Source organism: Hypanus sabinus, chromosome 5, assembly GCF_030144855.1.
Source record: "Hypanus sabinus isolate sHypSab1 chromosome 5, sHypSab1.hap1, whole genome shotgun sequence".
NCBI lineage: Eukaryota > Metazoa > Chordata > Chondrichthyes > Myliobatiformes > Dasyatidae > Hypanus > Hypanus sabinus.
Genome location: NC_082710.1, coordinates 183,222,062 through 183,248,810, shown reverse-complemented (window position 1 = coordinate 183,248,810; position 26,749 = coordinate 183,222,062). Strand labels below are relative to the sequence as shown.

The following is a 26,749-nucleotide window of genomic DNA, read 5'->3' as shown; positions in this document are numbered from 1 at the left end:
ACACCCCAACCCAGTAATAAACTATTACCATTAGCCCAATCCAGTAATAAACTATTACCATTAGCCCAAACCAGTAATAAACTGTCACCAACACCCCAACCCAGTAATAAACCGTTACCATTAGCCCAGCCCAGTAATAAACCGTTACCATTAGCCCAGCCCAGTAATAAACCGTTACCAACAGCCCAGCCCAGTAATAAACCGTTACCAATACCACAACCCTGTAATAACCGTCACCAACGGCCCAACCCAGTAATAAACCGTCACCAACAGCCCAACCCAGTAATAAACCGTCACCAACACCCCAACCCAGTTATAAACTGTCACCAAAACCCCAACCCAGTGATAAACCGTCACCAACACCCCAACCCAGTGATAAACCGTCACCAACACACGAACCCAGTGATAAACCGTCACCAACACCCCAACCCAGTTATAAACTGTCACCAAAACCCCAACCCACGAATGTGAAACTTACGATCCACCCCCCGCCATCAGTGGTCATGTCGCAGAAGACTCTGATCGGCCGCTCCTTGTTTCCGGTCAGGTACAGGGTGGCAATGTTGGACTCGGTCCTGCCATTGCTGAGTTCTTCCTCACAGTTCTTGGGGAACGGGATGTGCACAGGGACTGTGAGGAGCATCAGACACAGGGAGAGGGGAGAGAGAGAGAGAGCAAGGTGAATGCAGTAATAAACAGAAATGCAGACGATCACAGACAGCACAGACCTGGAATTCCTGTCCTGCCTAGTCAGAAACTGGGAATGGCCGGAATGATTTCCAAACATTGTATTTTTCTGGAAACTTGGTTTCAGTGGCAAGTATGACTTTGCTTGAGCTGGTTAACTCAAGCAATGGAATCTGATCAGAGAGACCAAACTAGGTTTCTCGGTTTGTTTCTCCTGCTCTCTCTTCATCTCTGTCTTTTCTCCTTTCCCTGCCACTGGGGTTTTTTGCTCTCTGGCCTCTTTCATTTCCTCTTGTTTCCCTTGTCCCTGTAATGCTTAATAAATAAGGATCAGGGAATGGAGGGATATGGACCGTGTGCGGGGAACGGAGGGATACGGACCGTGTGTGGGGAATGGAGGGATACGGACCGTGTGCGGGGAACGGAGGGATACGGACCGTGTGTGGGGAATGGAGGGATACGGACTGTGTATGGGGAAGGGAGGGATACGGACTGTGTACGGGGAATGGAGGGATATGGACCGTGTGTGGGGAACAGAGGGATACGGACGGTGTATGGGGAACAGAGGGATATGGACGGTGTATGGGGAACAGAGGGATACGGACTGTGTATGGGGAAGGGAGGGATACGGACTGTGTACAGGGAACGGAGGGATAGGGACTGTGTGTGGGGAACGGAGGGATACGGACTGTGTGTGGGGAACAGAGGGATACGGACGGTGTATGGGGAACAGAGGGATACGGACTGTGTATGGGGAAGGGAGGGATACGGACTGTGTACAGGGAACGGAGGGATAGGGACCGTGTGTGGGGAACGGAGGGATACGGACTATGTACGAGGAATGGAGGGATATGGACCGTGTGTGGGGAATGGAGGGATACGGACTGTGTACGGGGAATGGAGGGATATGGACCGTGTGTGGGGAATGGAGGGATACAGACCGTGTACAGGGAACGGAGGGATACTGACCGTGTGTGGGGAATGGAGGGATACAGACCGTATACAGGGAACGGAGGGATACGGACAGTGTACAGGGAACGGAGGGATATGGACCGTGTACAGGAAACGGAGGGATATGGACCGTGTACAGGGAATGGAGTGATACGGACAGTGTACAGGGAACGGAGGGATATGGACCGTGTACAGGAAACGGAGGGATATGGACCGTGTACAGGGAATGGAGTGATACGGACAGTGTACAGGGAACGGAGGGATATGGACCGTGTACGGGGAACGGAGGGATATGGACAGTGTACAGGGAACGGAGGGATACGGACTGTGTACTGGGAACGGAGGGATGGGTGTATATTTGCGTGTGTCTGTTGGTGTGTGTGCTCATGCATGGAACATGGACAAAGGTTCAAAGTCTAGTTGCGCCTGCATCTGGTCTCCAGCCCATGCTACTCACTGGTGGTGAAGCTGACCCTGACAAGGGAGCTTCTCCGCACGCCCTGGACGCTGTGAATCTCGGCTGTGTACATAGTGCGTGGACGCAGACCCACCAATGGCAGTTCCGCACTGTTACTGGGCACGGTCCTCCTGATGGCAGGAACTGTGATGCAGAAGGAAACAGGTGAAATGTATCTCTGTTCCACAAGAGGGCAGAGTTCCTCACAAACAAAGTGTCAAAGTTAATTTATTATCGAAGTGTGGATATGGTATCTCTTACTAGCTTGAGAGCTGTATTTCGCGGACATTTACAGGAAAATAAAGAAATAGAACATAGAAATCTACAGCAGATTCCAGGCCCTTCGGCCCAAAATGTTGTACCGACCATGTAACCTACTCCAGAAGCTGCCTAGAATTTCCCTGGCGCACAGCCCTCTATTTCTCTAAGCTCCATGAACCTGTCTAAGAGTCTCTTAAAGACCTTGTTGTATCTGCCTCGACCACCATCGCCGCCGGCAGTGCATTCCACGCACCCACCACTCCCTGTGTGAAAAACTTTACACTGATGTCCCCCTTGTACCTACATCCAAGCACTTTAAAACTATGCCCCCTCATGGTAGCCAAGCCTCTGACTATCCACACGATCAATGCCTCTCATCATCTTATACACCTCTGTCAGGTCACCTCTCATCCTCCGTCGCTCCAATACAATGGAATTTACAAAAAGACTATACATGAGCAAAGACTGACAAACAACCAATTCACGAGAGAAGACAAATAGTGCAAATTAAAAAAATAATACTGAGAGCATGGGTAGTTCAATATTCAACAAGATCGTAAGACATAGGAGCAGAATTAGGCCATTCAGCCCATCGAATCTGCTCCAACATGGCTGATTTATTGTCCCTCTCAACCCCATTCACCTGCCTTCTCCCTATTACCTTTGACATTTTTAGTAATCATTTACCCGGTCCCACCTATACCTGTCAACTAGTCCTCCTTCCCTCACCTCACCCTCTTTCTCTGGCATCTGCCCCCTTCCTGATGAAAGGTCTTTGCCCGAAACCTCGACTGTTTATTCCTCTCCATACACACTGCCTGAGCTGCAGAGTTCCTCCGACATCTTGGGCGTGTTGCTCAAGATTTCCAGCATCTGCAGAATCTCTTGTGTTTGTGAATCAGAATTAGGTTCAGTAGCATGAAAATTTGAAAACAAGAGGTCCTGCAGGTGCTGGAAATCCAGAGGAACACACACACAAAGTGCTGGAGGAACTCGGCAGGTCAGGCAGCAACTAAAGTCCAAAGTCTTCCGTTAGGAATATGAAGCTTGTTGTTCTGCGGCTACAGTATAGTGTAACAACATAAAATCACTCTAAAATATTAATTTGCTTACTCACTTAATGAATAAACAGATAGATGGATAGCGTAAAAATGAATAATGAGGTAGAGGTAGTCAGGCAGTGTTCAGTGCACATTCAGAAATCTGAAGGCAGAGGGGAAGAGGCTGTTCCTAAAACATTACGTGTGGGTCTTCAGGTTTCTGTATCTCCTTGCTGATGTTAGCAATGAGAAGAGGGCATGTGCAGGGTGATGAGGATGCTGCTTTCTTGGTGCACAGAGGTAGGGGTGTAAATTGTAGTTGCGTGTAGTGAGTGAAATGAGTGGGAGGGTGTACGTTATGTGCTGAGGAGTGGGTCCAACCCCGAGAGTCTGTGTTCCGTGTTGTTCCGCTGAGCGTTGTGAACATGCCACGTTGGTGCTGGAATGCGTGCCGATACGCGCGGGCTGCGCGGTGGTTAATGCGAACAATGCATTTCACTGTATACAGCAAAAGTACATTTGAATCTGAGACGCCCCCCCCCCCACCCCTGAGACCCTGCACTCACTCCCTTCAGCCTTGTAGCTGACGACGTAGTGGTCGATGGGTGCAGCCGCTGGTTTCCACTGCAGGACGGCCCGTGTCCCCGAGACATCGATGGCCTGTAGGTGGGATGGTGGGTCTGGGGCTGGGAAAGCAGTAATAGGAGGTTATTCACACTGGGGCTTTCCAGAGACCGTAAGACATAGGAGCAGAATTAGGCCACTCAGCCCATTGAGTTTGCTCCATCATCAATTATTTATTTTCCCTCTCAACCCCATTCTCCTGCCTTCTCCCCATAACCTTTGACACCCTCACATCAAGAACCTATCAACCTCGACTTTAAATATACCCAATGACTTGACCTCCACAGCTGTCTGTGGCAATAAATTCCACAGATTCACCACCCTCTAGCTAAAGAAATTCCTCCTCATCTCCATTCTAAAAGGATGCTCCTCTGTTCTGAAGCTGTGTCCGCCGGTCTTAGGCTCTCCCACCACAGGAAACATCCTCTCTTTCTCAGCCTTTCAATATTCAATAGGTTTCAATGAGATCTCTGACGCTCCCCCATTCATCTAAGCCACTAAACGCTCCTCATATGTTAACCCTTTCATTCCCGGGATCACTTTCGTGAACCCCCTCTAGACCCTCACCAATGTCAGCACATCTTTTCTTAGAGATGGGGCCCAAAACTGTTCACAATACTCCAAGTCTGGTCTGACCACTGCCTTATAAAGTTTCAACATGACATCCATGCTTTTATATTCTCGTCCACTCAAAATGAATGCAAACATTGCACTTGCCTTCCTTACCACCATCTCAACTTGCAAATTAACCTTCAGGGAATACTGTGCAATGACTTCCAAGTCCTTTTGCACCTCAGTTTTTCGTATTTCTTGTCATTTAGAAAATAGTCAACCCTTTCACTTCTTCTACCAAAGTGCATGACCACACACTTCCTGACTTTGTATTCCATCTGCCATTTCTTTGCCCAGCCTCCTAATCAGTCCTTCTGTAGCCTCTCTACTTCCTCAAAACTACCTGCTCTTTGACCTACCTTCATATCGTCTTTAAAAATTTCAACAAAGCCATCAATTCTATCATCCAAATCATTGACGTATAACGTAAAACGTATCGGTCCCCCGTGGAACATCACCTGTCACCGGCAGACAGCCAGAAAAGGCTCCCTTTATTCTCACTCTTTTCCTCCTGCCAATCAGTCACTGCTTTGTCCATGCTAGAATCTCTCCTGTAATATGGTGGGCTCACAGTTTGTTAAGCAGCCTCATGTGGCACCTTGTCAAAGGCCTTCTGGACTTCCAAGTACACAACATCAAGTGATTCTCCTTTGTCTATCCTGCTTGTTACTTCTTCAAAGAATTCCAACAGATTTGTGAGGCAAGGTTTTCCTTTGAGGAAACCATGCTGACTAATTTATCATGTGCTTCAAAGTACCCTGAGACCTTACCCTTAATAATTCACTTCAACATCTTCCCAACCACTGAGGTCAGACTAACTGGCCTATAGTTCCCTTTCTTCTGCCTCCCTCCCTCCCTGGAGTGACGTTTACAATTTTCCAGTCTTCCAGAACCTTTCTAGTGCTTCTTGAAAGATCATTACTAATGTCTCCGTGATCTACTCAGTCATCTCTTTCAGAACCCTGGGATGTAGAACATGTGGTCCAAGTGACTTGTCTACCTTCAGATCTTTCAGTTTCCCAAGAACCTTCTCTCTAGTTATGGTAACATCACACACTTCATCCCCCCGACACCTGGAACTTCCACCATTCCGCAGTGAAGACTGATTCATTTTGTCCCCTATTATGAGCTCTCCAACATTGTCTTCCAGTGGTCTGATATCCACTCTCACCTCTCTTTTACACTTTATGTGTCTGAAGGAACTTTTGGAATATGGAGGGTATGTTGAGGGGGAGATGAGGGTTAGGGGTGAATGGTAGGAGGCAGGGAAGGGAATGGGGAGAGTTGGTGGGGAGGGTACACAGAATGGGGATGGTGGGACCCCTGGGGTGAGGGAGGTGAGACAGGAGAGTGTTGGGATGGTGGGTGGGGATCGAGTCAGGTGACCAATTGAACTGTGTCCATCGCTGAGTGATTGTACACAGTCGTCAGCAACCCTCGTCACCTCACCATCGGCTATCCATGCTCTCCACCCCCCTTACCCCCCTTCCCCCCAGCTTCGCTGCCCCTCACCAGTGGTGAAGCGGCCCAGGATGGGAGGGCTCTCCACCCGGCCCCTCATGGGCACGAGGTTGACCTCGTACTGTGTGCTGGGCTGCAGGCCACTCAGGGTGATGCTGGTTCTGGCCCCGTCCACACTCCTGCTCCTCGGGTCACCTGGCAAAAGCACAGAACCCAGGTCAAGTTCAAGTTTAATTGTCATTCAACTTTGCACACAGTCTGCTGGGGCCAAGGGGCAAAACGCAGAACCAACAGCACATCTCATTATGACAGCACAGAGATAACAGAAAGTAAAAAGAGAGTCTGTGAGTGTCAGGTCCTGCAGAATGATGGTGCATGGATGGAGCCACGTTTCTGCAAGAACCTGCCCATGGCAGTTCCTTATTTCACACAAGTGCAGCTGCAGTCGAAGGCAGTCCACACAGTGAGCACAGGAGGCAGCACCCCAACCCAACAGAGGCAGTCCGCTTCCCTGCTACGAGTTATTCTTACAATATGCACTGGTGGGACAGGCATATAAACACACTGCAACAATGAGTTACACCAAGGGATGTGTGCTTTGGAAAGCCATAATTTTGCAATTGGGATCGTGACTTTGGATTCGAGCACTGAAGGTGGAACTTTGCCTCAGCCAGCAATAAATGTGGTAATGAAGGAGAAAATTACAATCCAAAAAAAAATGATATGAGTTGTTACTTGCGGGTCTATTTTGCTACTGAATTGCCAATGGTTTCTCATTTGAATGCGGTCTGGACTCGGGTTGTGGAGGAGGCAAAGGAAATATTCCATCAATGGACTGAACACTAAAGTTATTGGGACATGCTGATGAAACAAATGAAATACTGAGTGAAGTGACTTGTGGAATAAGTTTTGGAATTAGGGATCAAGTGTTTAAATACATCTGGGGAGTAGGGGCAGTATCATATGCTGCGGTAACGTCAATGTGAAGCACGCTGTTAATGGGATTGCTTGACATTTCACCTGAGAAATGGGAAGGCTGAAGTTGCGCAAAGGGAAGAGGATGATGGTTCTGTAATGCAGAGAAGGTTATTGTCTGTAAACAGAGTGTACGAATCCAGAAAATATGTAGCACCTTTATCTTTGTAGAATGTAAGTAACACACTCCTGCTGTAAATTCAGGGCAGTCCTGAGAGGTCAATAGAATAGAGGCGCATGGTGATTCAAAGATAAATATCTTTGGATCAAGGAGAGGTAGATGCTGGCCAGAAGGAACTGCAGGTACTCCTGTCTGCAAATCAGTGAATTCAAATGAATCAAGGACGGTGGAAGCAGACAGACCAATTCCCTTTGTTCGTGCCATGGGCGAGGAGACGGAGCCTGACATTTTATGAAGAAGACTGGGTTCTCCATTTTGTGAGCAAGTCGCTTGGTTTGTTCAGTGTTTTAAAGTCGACACGATGATGCCTCAGGCAATCTGATGAACGAGGGATCATTTCCAAATATGAACTTATCTGTGAGATGTTCTTTGGATGGATATAGCATACGAGAATGATTCCAGGAATGAAAGGGTTACCGTGTGAGGAACATCTTGCAGCTCTTGGTCTATATTCCCTGGAGTTCAGGAGAATGAGGAGGGATCTCACTGAAACATTCCAGATGTTAACAGATTAGATTAGATATGGCAAAGTTATTTCCCACGGTAGGGGAGTCTAGAAGAAGAGGGCATGACTTCAGGATTGAAGGACGTCCATTTAGAACTGAGATGTGGAGAAATTACTTTAGTCAGAGGGTGGTAAATCTGCGGAATTTGTTGCCACAAGCGGCTGTTGAGGCCAAATCATTGGGCGTATTTAAGACAGAGATAGATAGGTTCTTGATTAGCCGGGGCATCAAGGGGTAAGGGGAGAAGGTAGTGGAGTGGGGATGACTGGAAAAATAGGTTCAGCCCATGGTGGAGCAGACTCGATGGGCTGAATGGCCCACTCCTGCTCCAATATCTTATCGTCTTATGGTCTGCCACGCAGATTTTTGACTGTTGGAGTCAGCACCCGTTCTGCTTGAATCAAGTTGGTGCTGATTGAGAACAAAGAGCCGTAAATTACCGGTTGTCACTTGATGGGAAGAGGGCTGACTTGGAGCAGAGCCAGTAACAAGGTGTTAAAGGTCAGACACTGACCATTGACACTGGAATGCAATATCTGAATTGATAAGGAATGGATATAAAAGTGGGTGCTTCCTGTGGGCTGGCAGCGGTAACTTCGAAGAATAACCATCACAGATACAAGCGTAAGCAACCCTGCGTGAAACACGTGCTGAGTGAATCGGGACAACGGGGAAGGCCTGGCCAGCATAGACTCCTTTGCCCGGGTAGTACCTTTGCTATTCTTTGACTATTCAGGACAGACAGGTGAGCACACAGGGTATGAATTCACATACTTGTTAGTGTAGACAATAAAGGTTGGTAAATACTGACACTCTCTCTGTGCCTCACTGATTATTATTACTGGTAAAAGCAGGCAGTTTAAAGTTCCTGGGTGAAAGTGTAATGTTGTTTACCGAATTGTGAGGTTGAAGATAGTCGAAGGTCAAAAGTTGCAGATACACCTGCAAGGGTTAAAGGTGACACATAACAGGGTCGGTACCCAACATGCATCTTGGTCTGAGGTTGCATTGAAGGTCAGGGAGTTAAAGGTCATTGCCCACAGTGGTTCAGACTCCAAACAAAGGTCACACTTTTCTCCCGGGAGGATGGAGATTCTCCGATAGATCCCATAAGGCCCTTCCCCAATACCGAGCAAAGGCCAGGAACACACACAAAATGCTGCAGGAACTCAGCTGGTCAGCATTCAGGAGGCAAATAAATGGTTGAAGTTTCAGGCCAAGATCCTTCATCAGGACTGGCTGGCAAGGGAGCAGAAGGTAAAGGGGAGAGAAAGGAGACCAGGTGTGGGGAAGATGGATGGGTGGGGGTAGAGGGAGAGGTAAGTAAGGGAATAGTTGAAAGAGATAAAGGGCTGAAGGAGAAAGAAAATAAGATGAGAAGATCTGATGATCTTAAACAGAGGATTCTGCAGATTCAAAGCAACACACACAAAATGGTGGAGAAAGCAGGTCAGGCAGCATCTTTGGAAATGAATAAACAATTAACATTTCAGGCTGAGACATTTCTTCAGCACTGGAGAGGAAGGGGGAGGATGCCTGTGCCAACCACCCAGCCGTTTTACCTTGTATAGTTGGCACGTAGAAGATCTTGTAGGTGTCGACGGGCTCCAAGGCTGCGGTCCAGCTGATGGTGACAGAGGTGTCGGTGATATCTGTGAAGCTCATCCCGTTCTGCCTCTCCTGGGCTGAAATATCAAAGCGATGTTACAGAGGGAAAAGAAGTTGGAGATCAGCTTCGTTTGCTGCACGTACATTGAGACATAGAGTGGAACGTGTCACTTGGTTTAACGACTAACACAGTCCAATGATGTGCTGTGGGCCGCTTGCAAGTGTCGCCATGATTCCAGGACCAACACAGCATGCCCAGAACTTACTAACCTGAACCCCTACATCTTTGGATTATGGGAAGAAACGGGAATACCTAAAAGGTTCCCAAGCAGTCACAGGGAGAATGTACAAACTCCGGGAATCAAACCCCGATCGGTGGTCACTGCTGCTGTAATGCGTTACTTGAGCTTCTACGCCCTGCTACATTGAGTTTGAGTTGGAAAAGATGATTTGAAAATGGGAAACACTGACCCTGAAGCACTGCCCCCTCTGTCCCTTGGACCATTTCGGAGACAATGGGTATTATTGAGGAGACCGGTGTCTCATAGACCACAGGACAACCAGAAGGCCCCTGGGCTCCAAAGGTGTATGGGTTAGAGTTAGTCAGTTGTGAGTGTGCATGTTGGTCATTAACGCAAACGAAGCATCTCACTCTACGTTTTGATGTATGTGTGACAAATAAGGCTAATCTTTAATAGAAAACTGTCCAACTAACTGTCTGAATGTCTTTGGATACAACACGGTCTTTTAAGAGACTCTTAGATAGGTACATGGAGCTTAGGAAAATAGAGGGCTATGTGGTAGGGAATTTCTAGGCAGTTTCTAGAGTAGGTTACATTGCCGACACAACACTGTGGGCCGAAGGGCCTGGAATGTGCTGTGGATTTCTGTGTTTTATGTTCTAACTGTCTGAATGTCTGACTGTCCGAACATCCGAATCTCTGAGCCTTTTAAATCTTATTTAAATCTTCAAATGCAGGAATTGTGCAGATCTGATTCTTTACCTGTTAGTGCCGTGATGGGAATGGCATTAGTCTCTTGACCATCCAGGACACCATAGAGAGAAAGCTGGTATTCCGTGTCCGGACTCAGATCTGTCAGTGTGATGCGCCGACGGTCGCCAGAGGCCTTAATCTCCTTGGAGGCCAGCCGTCCCTTCGTGTCTGCATAGCGAACTAGGAACGAGTCAAAGGCACCTTCTTCCACTGTCCAGGACAGCCTCAGTCCGTGCGAGGTGACGTCAGACACTGAGACGCCTCCCAAGCTACTAACGGAGGTGCTGTGCACAGGAACAGCTAGACAGGGGATGAAATGCAAGGTTAGTGTCACCTCTGTTATCCAAGAGAGGGACACAAATCAAAGTGTTGAGTACAGGAGCTGGGATGTTATGTTGAAGTTGTATAAAACAGTTTTGAGGCTTCATTTGGAGTATTGTGTGCAGTTTTGGTCATCTACCTACAGGAATGATGTAAATAAAGTTGAAAGAGTACAAAGAAAGTTTATAAGGATGTTGCCAGGACTTGAGGATCCGAGTTAAAGGGAAAGGTTTATTCCCTGGAGTGTAGGAGAATTAGGGGAGATTTGATAGAGGTATACAAAATTATGAGGGGTATTGATAGGGTAAATGCAAGGTTTTCCCCCTTTGGTTGATTGAGACTAGAGTTAGAGGTCATGGGTTAAGGGTGAAAGATGAAATGTTTAAGGGAAACTTGAGAAGGAGTTTCTTCGCTCAGAGCATGGTGAGAACGTCGAACGAGTGGTTGGTGCACGTTTGATTTCAACATTTAAGAACTTTGGATAATGGATGGGAGGGGTATGGAGGGCAGTAGTCTGGGTGTAGGTCGATGGGAGTAGACAGAATAATAGTTGAGTACATTCCAGATGTGCCTGTTTCTGTTATGTCCCATGACTCTATAACCCCTTGCTGTCTCACCCTGCAGCCTGCCACTCCCATTTTTATCCCAGTCTTTTAGTCCACCATTCTAAAATCCCCCCCTCCAATCCAGAGCCTCACTTACTCATTTTGATCTTAATCCCACTACCCAACTTTCCTGAAATCAACCCATTCCCATACCAAGCCTTCAGTACAAACATATGGCACAGAACAGTACGGCACCAGAAATATGTCCTGAGGCAAAGAAACATCAGTCATTTCCCGGACGGCATACCTGTGATGGTTAAGCGGGCCTCCAGGGGTCTGGAGAGTTTGCCCCTGGACACACCGTAGAGGTAAATGGTGTAGTTGGTGGCAGGTTTGAGACCCGTGATGTAGGCAGAACGGCGGTCGCCGGCCACCGTGAAGTTGTTCCGCACGTCGGAACCCTGTGCCACGTACTCTATCAGGAAGGAGTCAAAGGTGCCGTCCATTTCCCAGGAGAGTTGGAGTGAGTTTGCCGTGATGTTCGAGAAGGATAGGCTCCCAAACATGATGGATTTGACTTGCTCCACCATTCTGGACACTAAAAGGAAGAAAGAGATTCAGCCACAGAAGAGATAATCTGGCAGTGACCAACTACAAGAGAGAAAACACCCAATGATAAACACAAGAGATTATGCAGGTACATCGATTGAGTAGATTGGAGGACTGTTTTGTCAAACACCTCTGCTCCACCCGCCAAGAGCAGAATTCCCCAGTGGCCAAACACTTCCCATGTTGGTCCATGGCCTCTTCTCGTGCCACGATGAGGCCACTCTCAGCTTGGGGGTACTGATTGTGTATGATCAGCCATGATCACAGTGAATGGCGGTGCTGGCTAGAAGGGCCGAATGGCCTACTCCTGCACCTACTGTCTATTGGAGTAGCAGCGCTTCATATTCTGGCTGTGCCCTCCAACCTGATGGCATGTACGTCGATTTCTCTCTCTTCCTTCTGTTCCCCATTCTGGCCGCTTACCTCTTCTACTCACCTCCCCCTCCTTCTTCCTTTTCTCCCATGTCCAACTCTCAAACTCCTTGTTCTCCAGACCTTTTCCTTTCTCACCCACCTGGGTTCACTTTATCACCTCCTCCTTCCCCTTCCCCCTCCCCTTTTATTCTGGCATCTTCCCCCTTTCCTTCCTGTCCTGATGCATGGTCTCGGCTCAAAATGTCAGCCGTTTATTCATTTCCATAGATGCTGCCTGACCTGCTGAGTCCCTCCAGCATTTTGTGTGTGTGTTTTTCTGGATTTCCAGCCTCTGCAGAATCCCTTGTGTTTAAGATGCAGCAGGCCAGGCACCACCTATGGAGGGTAATACTCAGTCGATGTTTCAGGCCGAGACCCTTCGTCAGGACTGGCAAGGAAGTGGGAAAAGCTCAGTAAGAAGGTGATGGCATCGGCAAGTGGAAGGTGGATGGGTGGGAGAGAGGGATGAAGTAAGAAGCTCCGAGGTGATAGGTGGAAAAGATAGACGACTGAAGAAGAAGGAATCTGATAGGTGACAAGAGTGGTCCATGAATGATAGAACAGTATAGCATAATACAGGCCCTTTGGCCCACAATACAATGCTGGCTCTAAGATTAATCCGACCCTTACTCCTATATAGCTGTGATTTTTCTATCTAAGATAAATAACGTATCAGCCTCTACTACCACCCCGGCAGCTTGTTCCATGCACCCACCACTCTCTGTCTACAAAAAACCTATCTCTGACATCCCACCTATACTTTCCTCCAAGCGCTTTCAAATAATGCCCTCCCACCACTGGGAATACCCTTGCCTTCTTTGCACTGCTCACAGTTTAGGAGATCCAGATGTGTTCTCCAAGTGAACGACTCTTTGCTCCATCATCCACAGGGGGTAACTCCACTCAACTTCACTCACCCCGCCACTGCAATGTACTGCCTCGCTTTCAAGGACTCTTCATCTCATGTTCTCGATATTTATTGTTTATTTATTTGTTACTATTATTAATTGTTGCATTTCTTTCTGTATGTGTAGCCTTTGGCTGTGTGATCTTTCATCGGTTCTATTGTGTTTTTTGGTGTTTGATCTGAATCCCAGGCTTGTGTGTGGTGACAGACTGTATGTGTCCTTTGATAGTAAGTTTACTTTGAACTTTTTTGAACGCCACATGGGAACACTGGCTGGTATTTCCTCCTCATAGGGCCCATGTGTAGCTCAGATGACAGTCCTGCATGAGGGTTTCGGGACAGATGAGGATGGAAGGCAAATGGGTGACATTGCAGCTCTGGGGCTGCAATGGAACACAACAGCAGAGTCCAGGCCCTTCGGCCCACAATGCTGTGCCAGCTTTCTATTTATTTATTTAGAGACGCAGTGCGGAACAGGCCCTTCGATGCAACGTGCTGCACAACCCAACAACCCACCTACTTAACCCTAGCCTAATCACTTCACCAAGTAACCGACGGATCGGTAAGGCTCTGGAGTCTGGGAGGAAACAGGACTAGCAGGAGGAAACACACACGCTCACAGGGAGGACGTAAACACTCATTACAGACGATGCAGGAATTGAATTCAGAACTCTGAACTGTAAGTATCACGCTAACCACTACGCTACCACCTACGATCACCTAACCCTTCCCTCCCACATAGTCCTCCATTTTTCTAACATCCATGTGCCCATCTCAGTCTCTCATTAGACATGCTCCCTGTGGTAAACTATGTATACCTGTCTGGACATGTCCCTCTGCTGACTGCTCCTGTGGCTCCTCCCGCAGACCCCTGTATAAAGGCGATTGAGGCACTGCTCCTCCCTCAGGCTCCGAGATGTCGTGCTCCCCTTTTGCTGCTAATAAAAGCCTATCGTTCACTTCCTGTCTCTGAGAGTTATTGATGGTGCATCACTCCCTAATCCAGGTAGCGTCCTGTTAAATCTCCTCTGCTTCCACAAGCTTCCTATAGCGAGGTGACCAGAAATGAACACACTGTATTCCAAGTGCAGTCTAACCTGGGTTTTATAGAGCTGAAAAATTACCTCCTGGCTTCTGAACTCAAATCTCCTGCCACCTCCTTAACCACCCTATCAACTTGGAGGAAAAGTACAGGTTTAGTTGACGGGGCATTTGCGGGATTGAGAGAATTGCTCTGGTTGTGGGCTGTACCTGCGGTGGTCAGCGTGGTGGTTAGTGGCCTCGTCCGCCTGTTTCCGGACAGCCCGATGAGCGAGACGCGGTATGTGGTAGCGGGTTTCAGGCCAGTGATGAAGGCAGAGTGTTGGTCCCCAGCGGCAGTGATATTCTGAGTGTCCGCAGATCCCTCGGCTCCGTACTGGATAACGAAGGAGTCAAAGCCTCGCTCGGCAGCCCAGTGGACCTGCAAGGAATTTTCCGTGACGTTGTTCCCTGAGAGGCGAATAAGTTTACTCAACTGGCTTGGCCTGACGCCATTGGTGTCCACAGAGGCTGCAGCGAGGAAGAAAGGGGAGAAAAGAGATCGTTAGAGGGAAAGGCTGTGGTCCGGGGTGAGTTGGCAGGTCTCCCATTGCTCCCAATCTCAGGCTTCCGACCACGGTGTCCTGGAGACGAATGTGGTGATCCAAGCTGAGAAGGAAAACTTGGTGCTGAGCTGCGACGTCCATTCAGGCCCTGACTCAGGAATAGTCTTTTTTAGGTTTGTAGGGGTGGTTTTGGGGAGGTGGGGAGGGCTATGGTTCAGGGACATCGATGAAGGGGAGTTAGATGTCAGGAGCAGTTAAGTGAAGAGTCAAGGGCAGAAGCCAGTGTTTGGAATTCAGGTTGAGCACTCCAGTGATTCCAGGGTAGGGGGAAGTGATGAGGCTAAAAGGTCTCCAGGTTGGAGGGTTACAGGTCAGAGGTCCACGCAGGCTGGAGGCATCCCCAATCCCCAAGTTGGTCAGTCCCAAAGTCAAGGCCTAAAGTTCAAAGTTCCATGATCGGCCAGTCCTGGGGTTGACGCCCAAAGGTCACAACCTCATGATCAGCCAATCCTGGGGTGATACTCAAAGGTCAAAGTCCCATAATTGGCCAGTCCATATGGCGAGGCCCAAAGGTCGAAGTCTTGTGATGAGTGGGTCCAGGAGTTGGTCAGAAAGGCTGTGAGCCCAGGGGCAAGAAGTGGAGGCTCAGAAGCAGAGGTTACTGAGGTCAGAGGCCTGTCTGTGCGAGCGAGTGGGTAGATGGACGTGAAAGGAGCCTGTTTTGCTGTTGTCTTGTTATGTTGTTGCGCTTGCTTGTGTGCTGCTGAACACTGTGGGTATGTTATGTTGGTGCCAGAATGTGTGGTCACACTTCTGGGCTGCCCCAGCACTATCTTAATGCTACAATGCATTTCACTGTATGTTGTGATAAAAAAATCTCGCCCTGAATCTGGAGGGGCTTGGCTCACTGCAATTGCTGGTAACCACACTGACCTCAGCATCCTCCACTGGGTGGTCTGTCTGCCTGAGGCCAATGGAAGCAGATAAGCAGGGACATTCAGTTGTGTCATTTAAGGTAAAATTGGATAGGTATATGGACAGGAAAGGAGTGGAGGGTTATGGGCTGAGTGCGGGTAGGTGGGACTAGGTGAGATTAAGAGTTCGGCACGGACTAGGAGGGCCAAGATGGCCTGTTTCCGTGCTGTGATTGTTATATGGTTATATGTGGATCCCGAAGAAGTAGGAGGTAGAAAGGTGGGAGAAAGCAGCCTGCAGCCAGCGTCACAGTGTGTAGATACCGGTGCATCTATACTTTGTATTACAGTGAGATACAATGAAGAATGTGATATTTGCAGTGATTATGCACTGTATTGTGTTACAAATATTGTTGAGGTGGCGATCTGCACGTAATGGGGTTAGAGACCCTGCATCTCATAGTACAACCACACTTCCTCTACAGAGTGGTACAGGCACAAAAAGCTACATACGCAGTATATCATGTTACAGGGGCCCTCAGCTGTATACAATGACACAGTCACTGTGGGCTGTGCACATTGCACCTCAGGTACAGGCACAATGACCTCTATACACCTCTGGGTACAGGTGCACTGGGTTCTACAAACTGTATCCCAGGCTACAGACACACAGTTGCATGCATTGTATCCCAGGGTTTATGTTTACTGACCTGTATATATTGTATCCCCGGGTACAGGTACAACAATCTGTGTACAGTGTATCCCAGGGCACAGGCACACTGACCTGTATACATTATATCCCAGGGCACAGGCACACTGACCTGTATACATTATATCCCAGGGTACAGGCACACTGACCTGTATACATTATATCCCTGGGTACAGATACACAGAGCTGTATGCATTGTATCACAGGTACGACACACTGACCTGTATACATTGTATCACAGGGTACAGGCACATTCAGCTGTATACATTGTATCCCAGAGTGTATGTGTACTGACCTATAAACATTGTATCACAGGGTACAGACACACTGAGCTGTGTACATTGTATCCAGTGTTAAGGCACACAGAGCTGTATACATTGTATCACAAGGTACAGGTGCATCGATCTGTATACATTGTATTCCAGGCTACAGATATACTGAGCTGTATACATTGTATCCCTAGGTACAGGTGTACTGAGCTGTATACAATGTATCCCAGTGTACAGACACACTGAGCTGCATACATTGCATCCCTAGGTACAGGTGTACTGAGCTGCATACATTGTATCCCAGGCTACGGACACACTGAGCTGTGTACATTGTATCACAGGGTACAGGTGTACTGAGCTGCATACAATGTATCCCAGTGTACAGACACACTGAGCTGTGTACATTGTATCATAGGGTACAGGTGTACTGAGCTGCATACAATGTATCCCAGTGTACAGACACACTGAGCTGTGTACATTGTATCCCAGGCTACAGACACACTGAGCTGTGTACATTGTATCACAGGGTACAGGTGTACTGAGCTGCATACAATGTATCCCAGTGTACAGACACACTGAGCTGTGTACATTGTATCCCAGGCTACAGACACACTGAGCTGCATACATTGTATCCCAGTGTACAGACACACTGAGCTGCATACATTGTATCCCAGTGTACAGACACACTGAGCTGCATACATTGTATCCCAGGCTACAGACACACTGAGCTGCATACATTGTATCCCAGTGTACAGACACACTGAGCTGTGTACATTGTATCATAGGGTACAGGTGTACTGAGCTGTATACAATGTATCCCAGGCTACAGACACACTGAGCTGCATACATTGTATCCCAGGCTACAGACACACTGAGCTGCATACATTGTATCCCAGTGTACAGACACACTGAGCTGTGTACATTGTATCATAGGGTACAGGTGTACTGAGCTGTATACAATGTATCCCAGGCTACAGACACACTGAGCTGCATACATTGTATCCCAGGCTACAGACACACTGAGCTGCATACAATGTATCCCAGTGTACAGACACACTGAGCTGCATACATTGTATCCCAGGCTACAGACACACTGAGCTGCATACATTGTATCCCAGGCTACAGACACACTGAGCTGTGTACATTGTATCCCAGGCTACAGACACACTGAGCTGTATACATTGTATCACAGGGTACAGGTGAACTGAGCTGTATACAATGTATCCCAGGCTACAGACACACTGAGCTGTGTACATTGTATCCCAGGCTACAGACACACTGAGCTGTATACATTGTATCACAGGGTACAGGTGAACTGAGCTGTATACAATGTATCCCAGGCTACAGACACACTGAGCTGCATACATTGTATCCCAGGCTACAGACACACTGAGCTGTGTACATTGTATCCCAGGCTACAGACACACTGAGCTGCATACAATGTATCCCAGTGTACAGACACACTGAGCTGCATACATTGTATCCCAGGCTACAGACACACTGAGCTGCATACATTGTATCCCAGGCTACAGACACACTGAGCTGTGTACATTGTATCCCAGGCTACAGACACACTGAGCTGTATACATTGTATCACAGGGTACAGGTGAACTGAGCTGTATACAATGTATCCCAGGCTACAGACACACTGAGCTGTGTACATTGTATCCCAGGCTACAGACACACTGAGCTGTATACATTGTATCACAGGGTACAGGTGAACTGAGCTGTATACAATGTATCCCAGGCTACAGACACACTGAGCTGTGTACATTGTATCCCAGGGTACAGGTGCATTGAACTATATACAAATAGTCTTGTACAGGTTGTATCCCTGGATACAGGTGCAATGTGCTGTTCATACTAGAGCCAGTGCTCTGTCCTACTTGCTGACAGCCACTGCTCAAAGGTACACAGAGCAAGGTGTGTCCTTTCTCGGCCAAATTGCACCACAAGCGATTTATGCCGAGTGAGATTGATGGAAAGAGGGGGGAGGGGAGAGGGATGGAGAAAGCTGGGAGAGTTTGAAGCAATACGGTTTGAGATTTTGGTGCATCGAAAGTTGTAACTGAGTGCGAAGCCCAGGTTATCAGGTTTCTCAGGGAACAGACGGGGAAATATCTGCTTTGAAGAGATCTGCTGCTCGCTGACTGTGGTCCGGTACCTGTGGTGCTGATGACGATGGAGAGGGGGTCAGTGCGACGACCCCCGGACACGCCGTGGATGTAGACAGTGTACTTGGTGCTGGGCCGGAGACCCAGGATGACGTAGGAGCGACGACTGCCAGCGACCCGGATCCTCTGCACCCGCTCGGATCCCTGCGCCCTGTACTGAATGACGAAGGAGTCGAAGCGCCAGCGGGCCGACCAAGACAGTTCCAGCGAGTCGGCCGTGATGTTGGAGACAGAGAGGCTGCCCAGAGCCCGCGGCTGGCCTGGCCTCACGCCTTCCTGAGCAGTGGAAGCTGGAGGCAGAGGGAGGGCGGAAGGTGAGACTGTCAGTGTACGCTGGGTTGTGTGACAGCCTAACGGTTAGCACAGTCGTTTTACACAGACTGCGAGCACTGATCAGGGTTCAATTCCCGCTGCTGTCTGGAAGGAGTTCGTACGTTCTCCCAAAACCACATGGGCTTCCTCAGGGGGCTCTGGTTTCCTCCCACAGTCCAAAAACGTACGGGTTAGGGTTAGGGTTAGTAAGGTGCACGGGTTAGGGTTATTAAGATGCACGGGTTAGGGTTAGTAAGATGTATGGGTTAGGGTTATTAAGATGCACGGGTTAGGGTTAGTAAGATGTATGGGTTAGGGTTAGGGTTAGGGTTAGTAAGATGTACGGGTAAGATTAGGGTTAGTAAGATGCACGGGTTAGGGTTAGTAAGATGTACGGGTAAGATTAGGGTTAGTAAGATGCACGGGTTAGGGTTATTAAGATGCACGGGTTAGGGTTAGTAAAATGCATGGGTTAGGGTTAGGGTCAGTAAAATGGGTTAGGGTTAGGGTCAGTAAAATGTATGGGTTAGGGTTAGTAAATTGTACAGGTTAGAGTCAGATGTACAGGTAGGATTAGGGTTAGTAAGATGTGCGGGTTAGGATTAGGGTCAGTAAAATGTACTGGCTAGGGTTATTAAGTAGACAGGTTAGGTTTAGTAAGATGCATGGGTTAGGGTTAACTTTAGTACGCTGTGGACTATCTGTCTATTTATTTAGCAAAAAGCATGGGATAGATTCTTCAGCCCTTCGAGCAGTGCCACTCAGCATCCCCTGACAAGCCCGATTTGACCCTAACCTAATCCCAGGACTATCTATCCAGTCCTGTGGGAGGAAACGGAAGCTCCTGGAGAAAACCCAAGCATTCCACGGAGAGGACGTACAGCCTCCTTACAGAGGATGCTGGGATTGAACTCTGAACTCCGACACCCCAAGCTGTCATATTGTCACTCTAACTGCTACGCTATTGCAGCGTCCCAGCACGGTGCATGCTGGTGCTGGAAGCATATCGACACTTGTGGGCTGCCCTCAGCACAAAACCGGACCATGTTGGTCGCTGCATTTCAGAGTACCTTTACTGTGTGTGAGGCAATTAACGGCAATCTTTATCTTTAACCTGCGTTTCTGCAGAGCTTGTCCAGAGAACTCAGGGAAGGGTGCCTCGCTTGTAGGCTGCATGGTGTCTACCCTGCACCCAACTCAGCAATCGTTTCCTTCAGCCAGTGGCGTGGCAATGAGAAGAGAGCTGCTTGTCCAGTGACATGGGTATCATTGGAGCGGGAGAGTCCCTATCCCTGAGGACTAGGCCAGACAAGATGCCCAGGAGGAAGTCCTCTCTGTGTCTGGAGCTGCCTCAGTACGTGGGCCTGCCCTGGAATATCACTCCAAGTGGTGGGGGTGGGGGCAGTAGTATAGGAACCCTCCACCGTGACCATCTCCCCTACCACCCCACCTTTCCGAGGCCTCGTGCTTCACAGCGTTAGGGTGACTCCAGTGTCTGTCACGATAATGCAGAAGGTTTGAAATGAGGAGGAGGTGGAGAATGAGAATCTGCTCGGTGTGGTGTGAGGTACCTGCGGTAGTCGCTACAAGGGCCATCAACCTGGTCAGGAGCATCTCATGCACGCCATAGAGGTAGATGATGTATTTGGTGCTCGGACGCAGGTTGGTGATGGAGTACGAACTCTCGTCTGCGGCCACCGTCAGGTTCTGGAAGCCAGGCGAGCCGTGGGCCCTGTACTGGATCAGAAAGAACTGGTAGACATGCTTCACCGTCCAAGAGATTTGCAAGGAGTTGGCCGTGATGTCAGAGACTCCGGGCCTGGCAGGGGAGGCGGCCACTGGGGTGTCTGTGGAGGCCAAGAGAGAGGGGAGCCAGGTGAGAAGGATGTCCAGTCACTGCCCCAGTGACAGGAAAACGATGGGCAGTCTGCAGAGAATCCAGCGCATAGAAACTGCTTCGTGATGGATTCTCCATCAGAACCAGCTCTCCGTGAGGGAATTCAGGGTACAGTGGGAGAGGTAATTGCATGCAATGAGGATGGGGGAAGAGAGGGGGCAGTGAGAGACAGAGAGAGAGCGAGAGAGAGAGAGAGAGAGAGAGAGAGAGCGAGAGAGAGAGAGAGAGAGAGAGAGAGAGAGAGAGAGAGAGAGGGAGAGAGGGAGGGAGGGGGAGGGGGAGTGGGAGAGAGAGAGGGAGAGAGAGAGGGTGAGAGAGAGAGAGAGGGAGGGAGAGAGAGAGGGGGGGAGAGAGAGAGAGGGAGGGAGAGAGAGAGAGGGAGAGGGGAGGGAGAGGGGGAGGGAGAGGGGAGGGGGAGGGGAAGGGGAGGGGGAAGGAGAGGGGGGAGAGGGAGTGGGAGAGAGGGGGAGAGAGAGAGGGAGAGAGAGAGAGGGTGAGAGAGAGAGAGAGAGAGAGAGAGAGGGAGGGAGAGAGAGAGAGGGTGAGAGAGAGAGAGAGAGAGAGAGAGAGAGAGGGAGGGAGGGAGAGAGGGGGGAAGGGGATGGGGAAGGGGCTCCATCCCATAACGATAGCCTGTACATAGAGAGCAGAAGAAACCCTTGGACCCGCACAAGGTTTCCTCAAGTCTGATCCATCAGGCTGGTTTATGGTGTCGCCTGATGGAGTCTTGTCTGACAGCCCGCGGTCAGAGGTCTATTGACCGTATGAGCCTGCCTCAGGCTTCAGCCTTCCCGTCGGACTCAGCCGGCCGAGATGATCATCACCACATGGCCCTGAAGGAAATATCTGCCAAAGATGAATGTTTCCTTCAGTTTCTGCTGTGGTGCTGGGTGTACCTTTGGTGATGACTGTGGCGGAGATGGGTTTGGTGTGACGTCCTCTGGACACTCCGTAAAGGTAGAACGTGTACTTGCTGCTGGGCCTGAGGCCTGTGACAGTGCGCGAGCGGATGCTGCCTTTTACAGAGACTTTCCGCACATCCTCCGTACCCTCAGGCCGGTACTGCACCACGAAGGAGTCAAAGGCCTTCCTCGCTTCCCAGGAGAGGCGGACTGAGCTGGCAGACTCCACCATTGCAGAAAGACCGCCCAGCTCGGCCTCCTCGCTGGGCCCGGTGACTCCTGTCTCCTGGGAAACTGCAGCACAAACAACAACAAGCCTTTCACTAGCAACGTATAATTTGACTCCCCCACCCTTCCCTACCCCAAGCCATGAATGGGAGATACCAGCAGAGAAAACCGGATGTTTTGTCAAAGAAGGGCCTCTCAAGAAAGACAATGGGAGTTAGGGAGGAATATCAGAGAAGGTAGGCAATGCAATATTGGCATACATTTCGAAAGGACTAGAATATAAAACAATGAGGCTTCCTTTGTCGACCCACACTCAGTATTGATGGCAGTTTTGAGCCTCATATCTAAGAAATGATGTGCTGGCTTCAGAGAAGGTCCAGAGGAGAGTTACAAGAATGAGCACAGGAATGAAAGGGTTAATGTATGAGGCACATTTGCTGATTCTAGACCTGAATTCATTGGAATTTAGCAGAATGAGGGAGGATCTCATCGAAACACACCTAATATTGAAAGGCCTGGATAGAGTAGATGTAGAGAGAATGTTTAATATAGTGGGGGAGTCTTGGACCAGAGGGCACAGCCTCAGAGTAGAGGGATGTCCCTTTAGAACAGAGATAAGGAATTTTTTAGCCAGAGGGTGGTGAATCTGTGGAATTTATTGCCATAGACGTTGTGGAGGTCGTCACTGGGTATATTTAAAGGAATCTGATTGGAAAGGAGAGTGGGCCATGGAAAGGAGGAGGGGAACCAGAGGGTGGAGATGGGAGGATGAGGAGAAGAGGAAGAGTGAGAGAGGAACCAGAATGGAGAATGAAAAAAGAGAGAATGGGGAGGGAGAATTTACTTGAAGTTTGAGAAGTCGATGCTCATGCGATCAGGTTGGAGGCTACCCAGACGGAATATGAGTGGCCTCGTCGTGGCAGAAATGAGGCTATGGACAGATAGTGAGGATAGTATTAGAAAGCCAAACTGAAATGGGTGGCCAACAGGGGATGTCATCTTTAGTGGCGGATGGAGCGAAAGTGCTCGACGAAGCAGTGCCCCAATTTATGTCGAGTCTCACAGTATAATCACAGGTGAACAGCACCAAATTGGTATGTCACCAAAAACCTTTGCAAGTTTCTACGGATATACTGTGGAGAGCGTTCTGACTGGTTGTATCCCTGTCCAGCATGGACCGACTACTGCGCAGGATCGGAAAAGCTGCAGGGAGTTGTCAGCTCAGCCAGCTCTGTCACGGGCACCAGGGCTGAAGGTGCATTCAAAAGGCCAAGCCTGAAATAGGTGGCCCCCACCACCCGGGACATGTCCTCTTGTCACTGGAGAGGAGGCACAGGAGTCAATGATTCAGGAAGAGCTTCTTCCCCTCCACCATCACATTTCTAAATAGACACTTCCTCAGTACTTTCCTTTGGTTCACTTGGTCACCTTGTTGTAATCTATAGTTTCACTCTTGTATTGCAATGTACTGTCGTCACAAAACAACACATTTCGCAACAGTGATATGAAATCTGATTCTGAATTATCTACTCCCAAAGCCTGTGCAGGCTGGGTCACTGGGGTATTTAAACAGGAAAATGAGGGAACTTCCGCAGAAGAGCAAATGAGGTCTGGGGCAGATCAGTTGTGATAATATCGAGGAGTGACGCAGCATGGATAAGTGCCTGGGTAGGGAGTGAAGGTGGGACTGGTTAGAGGGGCTGAGTGGCCTCCACCTGCCCCTATTTACTTGAGAAGTTCAACACCAACACCATCAATGGATGCCACTGTCTGCTGATACAATCCACAGAGGAAAATTAGCAATATCTAGGCTTTTGGAGGGCTTTTCAATATGTTAACCAGGTCTGGGTCTGTTTGTGACTCCCATTCCACTTGAAGTTAACCTTTAACTTACTGAGGTGGTCTTACTGAGATCAACATGATATCGTTCCATTCATGAGGCGACTAGGAATACAGAAACACACAAGAACACGAGACTTTCCTCCTAAACCTCAGGCTGCTCTCCCATGGTAAAGAGACGTGTTCATCTTCATAAGTCAAGGGGGAAATATCAATAAGATTGAAAGAGCACAGGATGTTGCTACAACTTGAGGAGCTGAGTTTCAGGGAAATGTTGAGCGGGTTAGGACTTTGTTCCTTGGATCAACAGTTTTGGGCCCCTTATCTCAGAACGGAAGTGTCGTCGTTGGAGAGAGACCAGAGGAGGTTCACGAGGATGATTCCAGGAATGAAGGGGTTAACACATGGGGAGTGTTTGGCAGCTTTGGGCCTGTACTCACTGGAATTTAGGAGGATGCAGGGGGATCTCATGAAACCTACCAAACGGACTAGATAAGGTGGATGTGGAGAGGATGTTTCCTCTGGTGGGGGTAACTGGAACTAGAGGGCACAGCCTCAGATTTGAGGGGAGGAGGAATTTTTGTATTCAGAGTGTAATGAATCTGTGGAATGCTCTGCCACAGAGGGCTGTGGAGGAGGCCAAATCCACAGGTATATTTAAGGTAGAAGTTGATAGTTTCCTGATTGGTCAGGGCATTAAAGGATATGGCAAGGAGGCAGGTGTATGGGGTTGAGTGGGATCCAGGATCAGCCACGATGAAATGGCGGAGCAGACTCGATGGGCTGAATGGCCTAAGTCTGCTCCTATGTCTTATGAGGGAGAACTTTTTCACTCAGAGGGTGGTGAGAGTGTGGAATGAGCTACCAGTAGAAGTGGTGAATTGCAGCATTTAAGTGACCTTTTGTAGGTACGTGGATGGAAGGGGTATGGAGGGCTGTGGTCTAGGTGCAGACCAGATGGGCTGAAGAGCTCTATATCTCTAAAAGACAGTCAGACAGGTATATGGTTAGGAAAGGTTTAGAGGATATGGACCAAACACTGGCAAATGGGGCTCCTTGAATTGATATCACGGTCAGCATGGACCAAATGGGCTGAATGGTCTGTTTCGGAGCTGTGTGGCTGTGTTAAACCAGGGCACCAGTCACTAACTCCTCTCTCAATGGTTTGCCCAAACACTTGAAGGGACTGTGAATGGTTCAGCATTTTGTAGGCAGAGACAACAGGCTTGGAAGCAATTAAAAGGTACAGCAGCAGTTCAATCCGATACATAATATAGAAGAGAGAGAGAAAAATAAATAAAGAAATAACATGTACATGTACTGAATAGATTAAAAATCGGGCAAAAACAGAAATAATATATATTAAAAAGTGCGGTAGTGTTCACAGGTTCAATGTCTATTTAAGAATCAGATGGCAGAGGAAGAAGTTGTTCCTGAATCGCTGAGTGTGTGCCTTCAGGCTTCTGTACCTCCTACCTGATGGTAACAGTGAGAAAAGGGCATGCCCTGGGTGCTGGAGGTCCTTAATAATGGATGCTGCCTTTCTGAGACACCGCTCCTTGACGGTGTCCTGGGTACTTTGTAGGCTCCAACCCAAGATGGAGCTGACTAGATTTACAACCCTCTGCAGCTTTATTCACCCCTGTGCAGTAGCCCCCACCAACCCCCGCCCATACCAGACAACAATGCAGCCTGTCAGAATGCTCTCCACAGTAACTTATACTTACAAGTTTATGAATTGGGCATATTGGGTTGACGAATTCCCTGTTCAGAATTACTATGTGTGATAGGGACATCTCTAGGGGGTGTAAGTGGTAGGAAATGGTGCAGCTGTTTGGAAACAGTTCCTATGAGGTACAGAGGAAACATCTAATTGCTAAATTGAGATCTTTGGGACAGACACAGATTAACACAGAGAGTTTGCTCCGATATCACTGCCATTCTAACGTATATAAGAGTGTATTTGGCTTTCTGAAAAGCATTAGACTTTATGATATTGTTTGAGTTTTTTTTTGGTGGGGGAAATTTAGTGGGTGAACTTCTTGTCTCTCTGCTCTACACACCACCTCAGTAGGTCTGTGCTACGTTGGTCTGACAGCCGAATTAAACTTTACAAGAAGAAGAACAAATTGGTACTGGAATATGCTGGGACCACCTGTGGTATTGGCAACAGTGCTTAGAGGTTTGGTGTGTTGGCCATCGGAGAGTCCATAGACTCGGAGTGTGTAGGCCATACTAGGCCTGAGGCCTATGATGGCCGTGTTTCGCCGCTCGCCAGTTACCGTGAGGATTCTCACGTCCGCAGAGCCCGTGGCTACATATTCGACAAGGAAGGAGTCAAAGGTACCTCCTGCCTCCCAGGAGAGTTCGAGGGAGTGCCCAGTGACCCTGGAAACCGATACGCCATCCAGAGTAGGCACAACCATCGGCTTTTGACCCTCCATGAGGGTGGAGGCTGAAATACAAAATACACGGTGATTAGCTGGTTCGCAGTTCCCACGGTAACACACATAAAGTGCTGGAGAAACTCAGCAAATCAGGCAGCTTCCATGGAGAGGAATAAAGAGTCATCATCTTATTTTGGCTTGTGATTCTCCGTCTTATTCAGGCTTCTGCCCCTTTCCTTTCCAGTGCTGATGTAGGGTCTCGGCCCAGAACGCTGACTTTCCATAGATGCTGCCTGTTCCTCCAGCATTTTGTGTGTGTTGCCCTGGTTTTCCAGCATCTGCAGAATATCAGTTCCTGTCTCTCAGGGAGGAAGTGAG

The 26,749-nt window shown here is 48.7% G+C and overlaps 1 protein-coding gene across 1 annotated transcript in view; it reads right to left on the bottom strand.

Moving 5' to 3' along the window:
- Positions 1–26,749, bottom strand: part of LOC132394859 (tenascin-X-like) — a 168,568-nt gene that overhangs the window by 14,156 nt on the left and 127,663 nt on the right. The window contains exons 29-40 of the mRNA XM_059971266.1: positions 26,221–26,439; positions 21,912–22,211; positions 20,690–20,965; positions 18,797–19,096; positions 14,406–14,720; positions 11,532–11,822; positions 10,368–10,658; positions 9,318–9,440; positions 6,145–6,288; positions 3,963–4,082; positions 2,096–2,239; positions 479–630 (exon numbers count right to left, since the gene is read on the bottom strand). Of these exons, the coding sequence (XP_059827249.1) occupies positions 479–630; positions 2,096–2,239; positions 3,963–4,082; positions 6,145–6,288; positions 9,318–9,440; positions 10,368–10,658; positions 11,532–11,822; positions 14,406–14,720; positions 18,797–19,096; positions 20,690–20,965; positions 21,912–22,211; positions 26,221–26,439 (2,675 nt within the window). The remainder of the gene's footprint in view (positions 1–478; positions 631–2,095; positions 2,240–3,962; positions 4,083–6,144; positions 6,289–9,317; positions 9,441–10,367; positions 10,659–11,531; positions 11,823–14,405; positions 14,721–18,796; positions 19,097–20,689; positions 20,966–21,911; positions 22,212–26,220; positions 26,440–26,749) is intronic.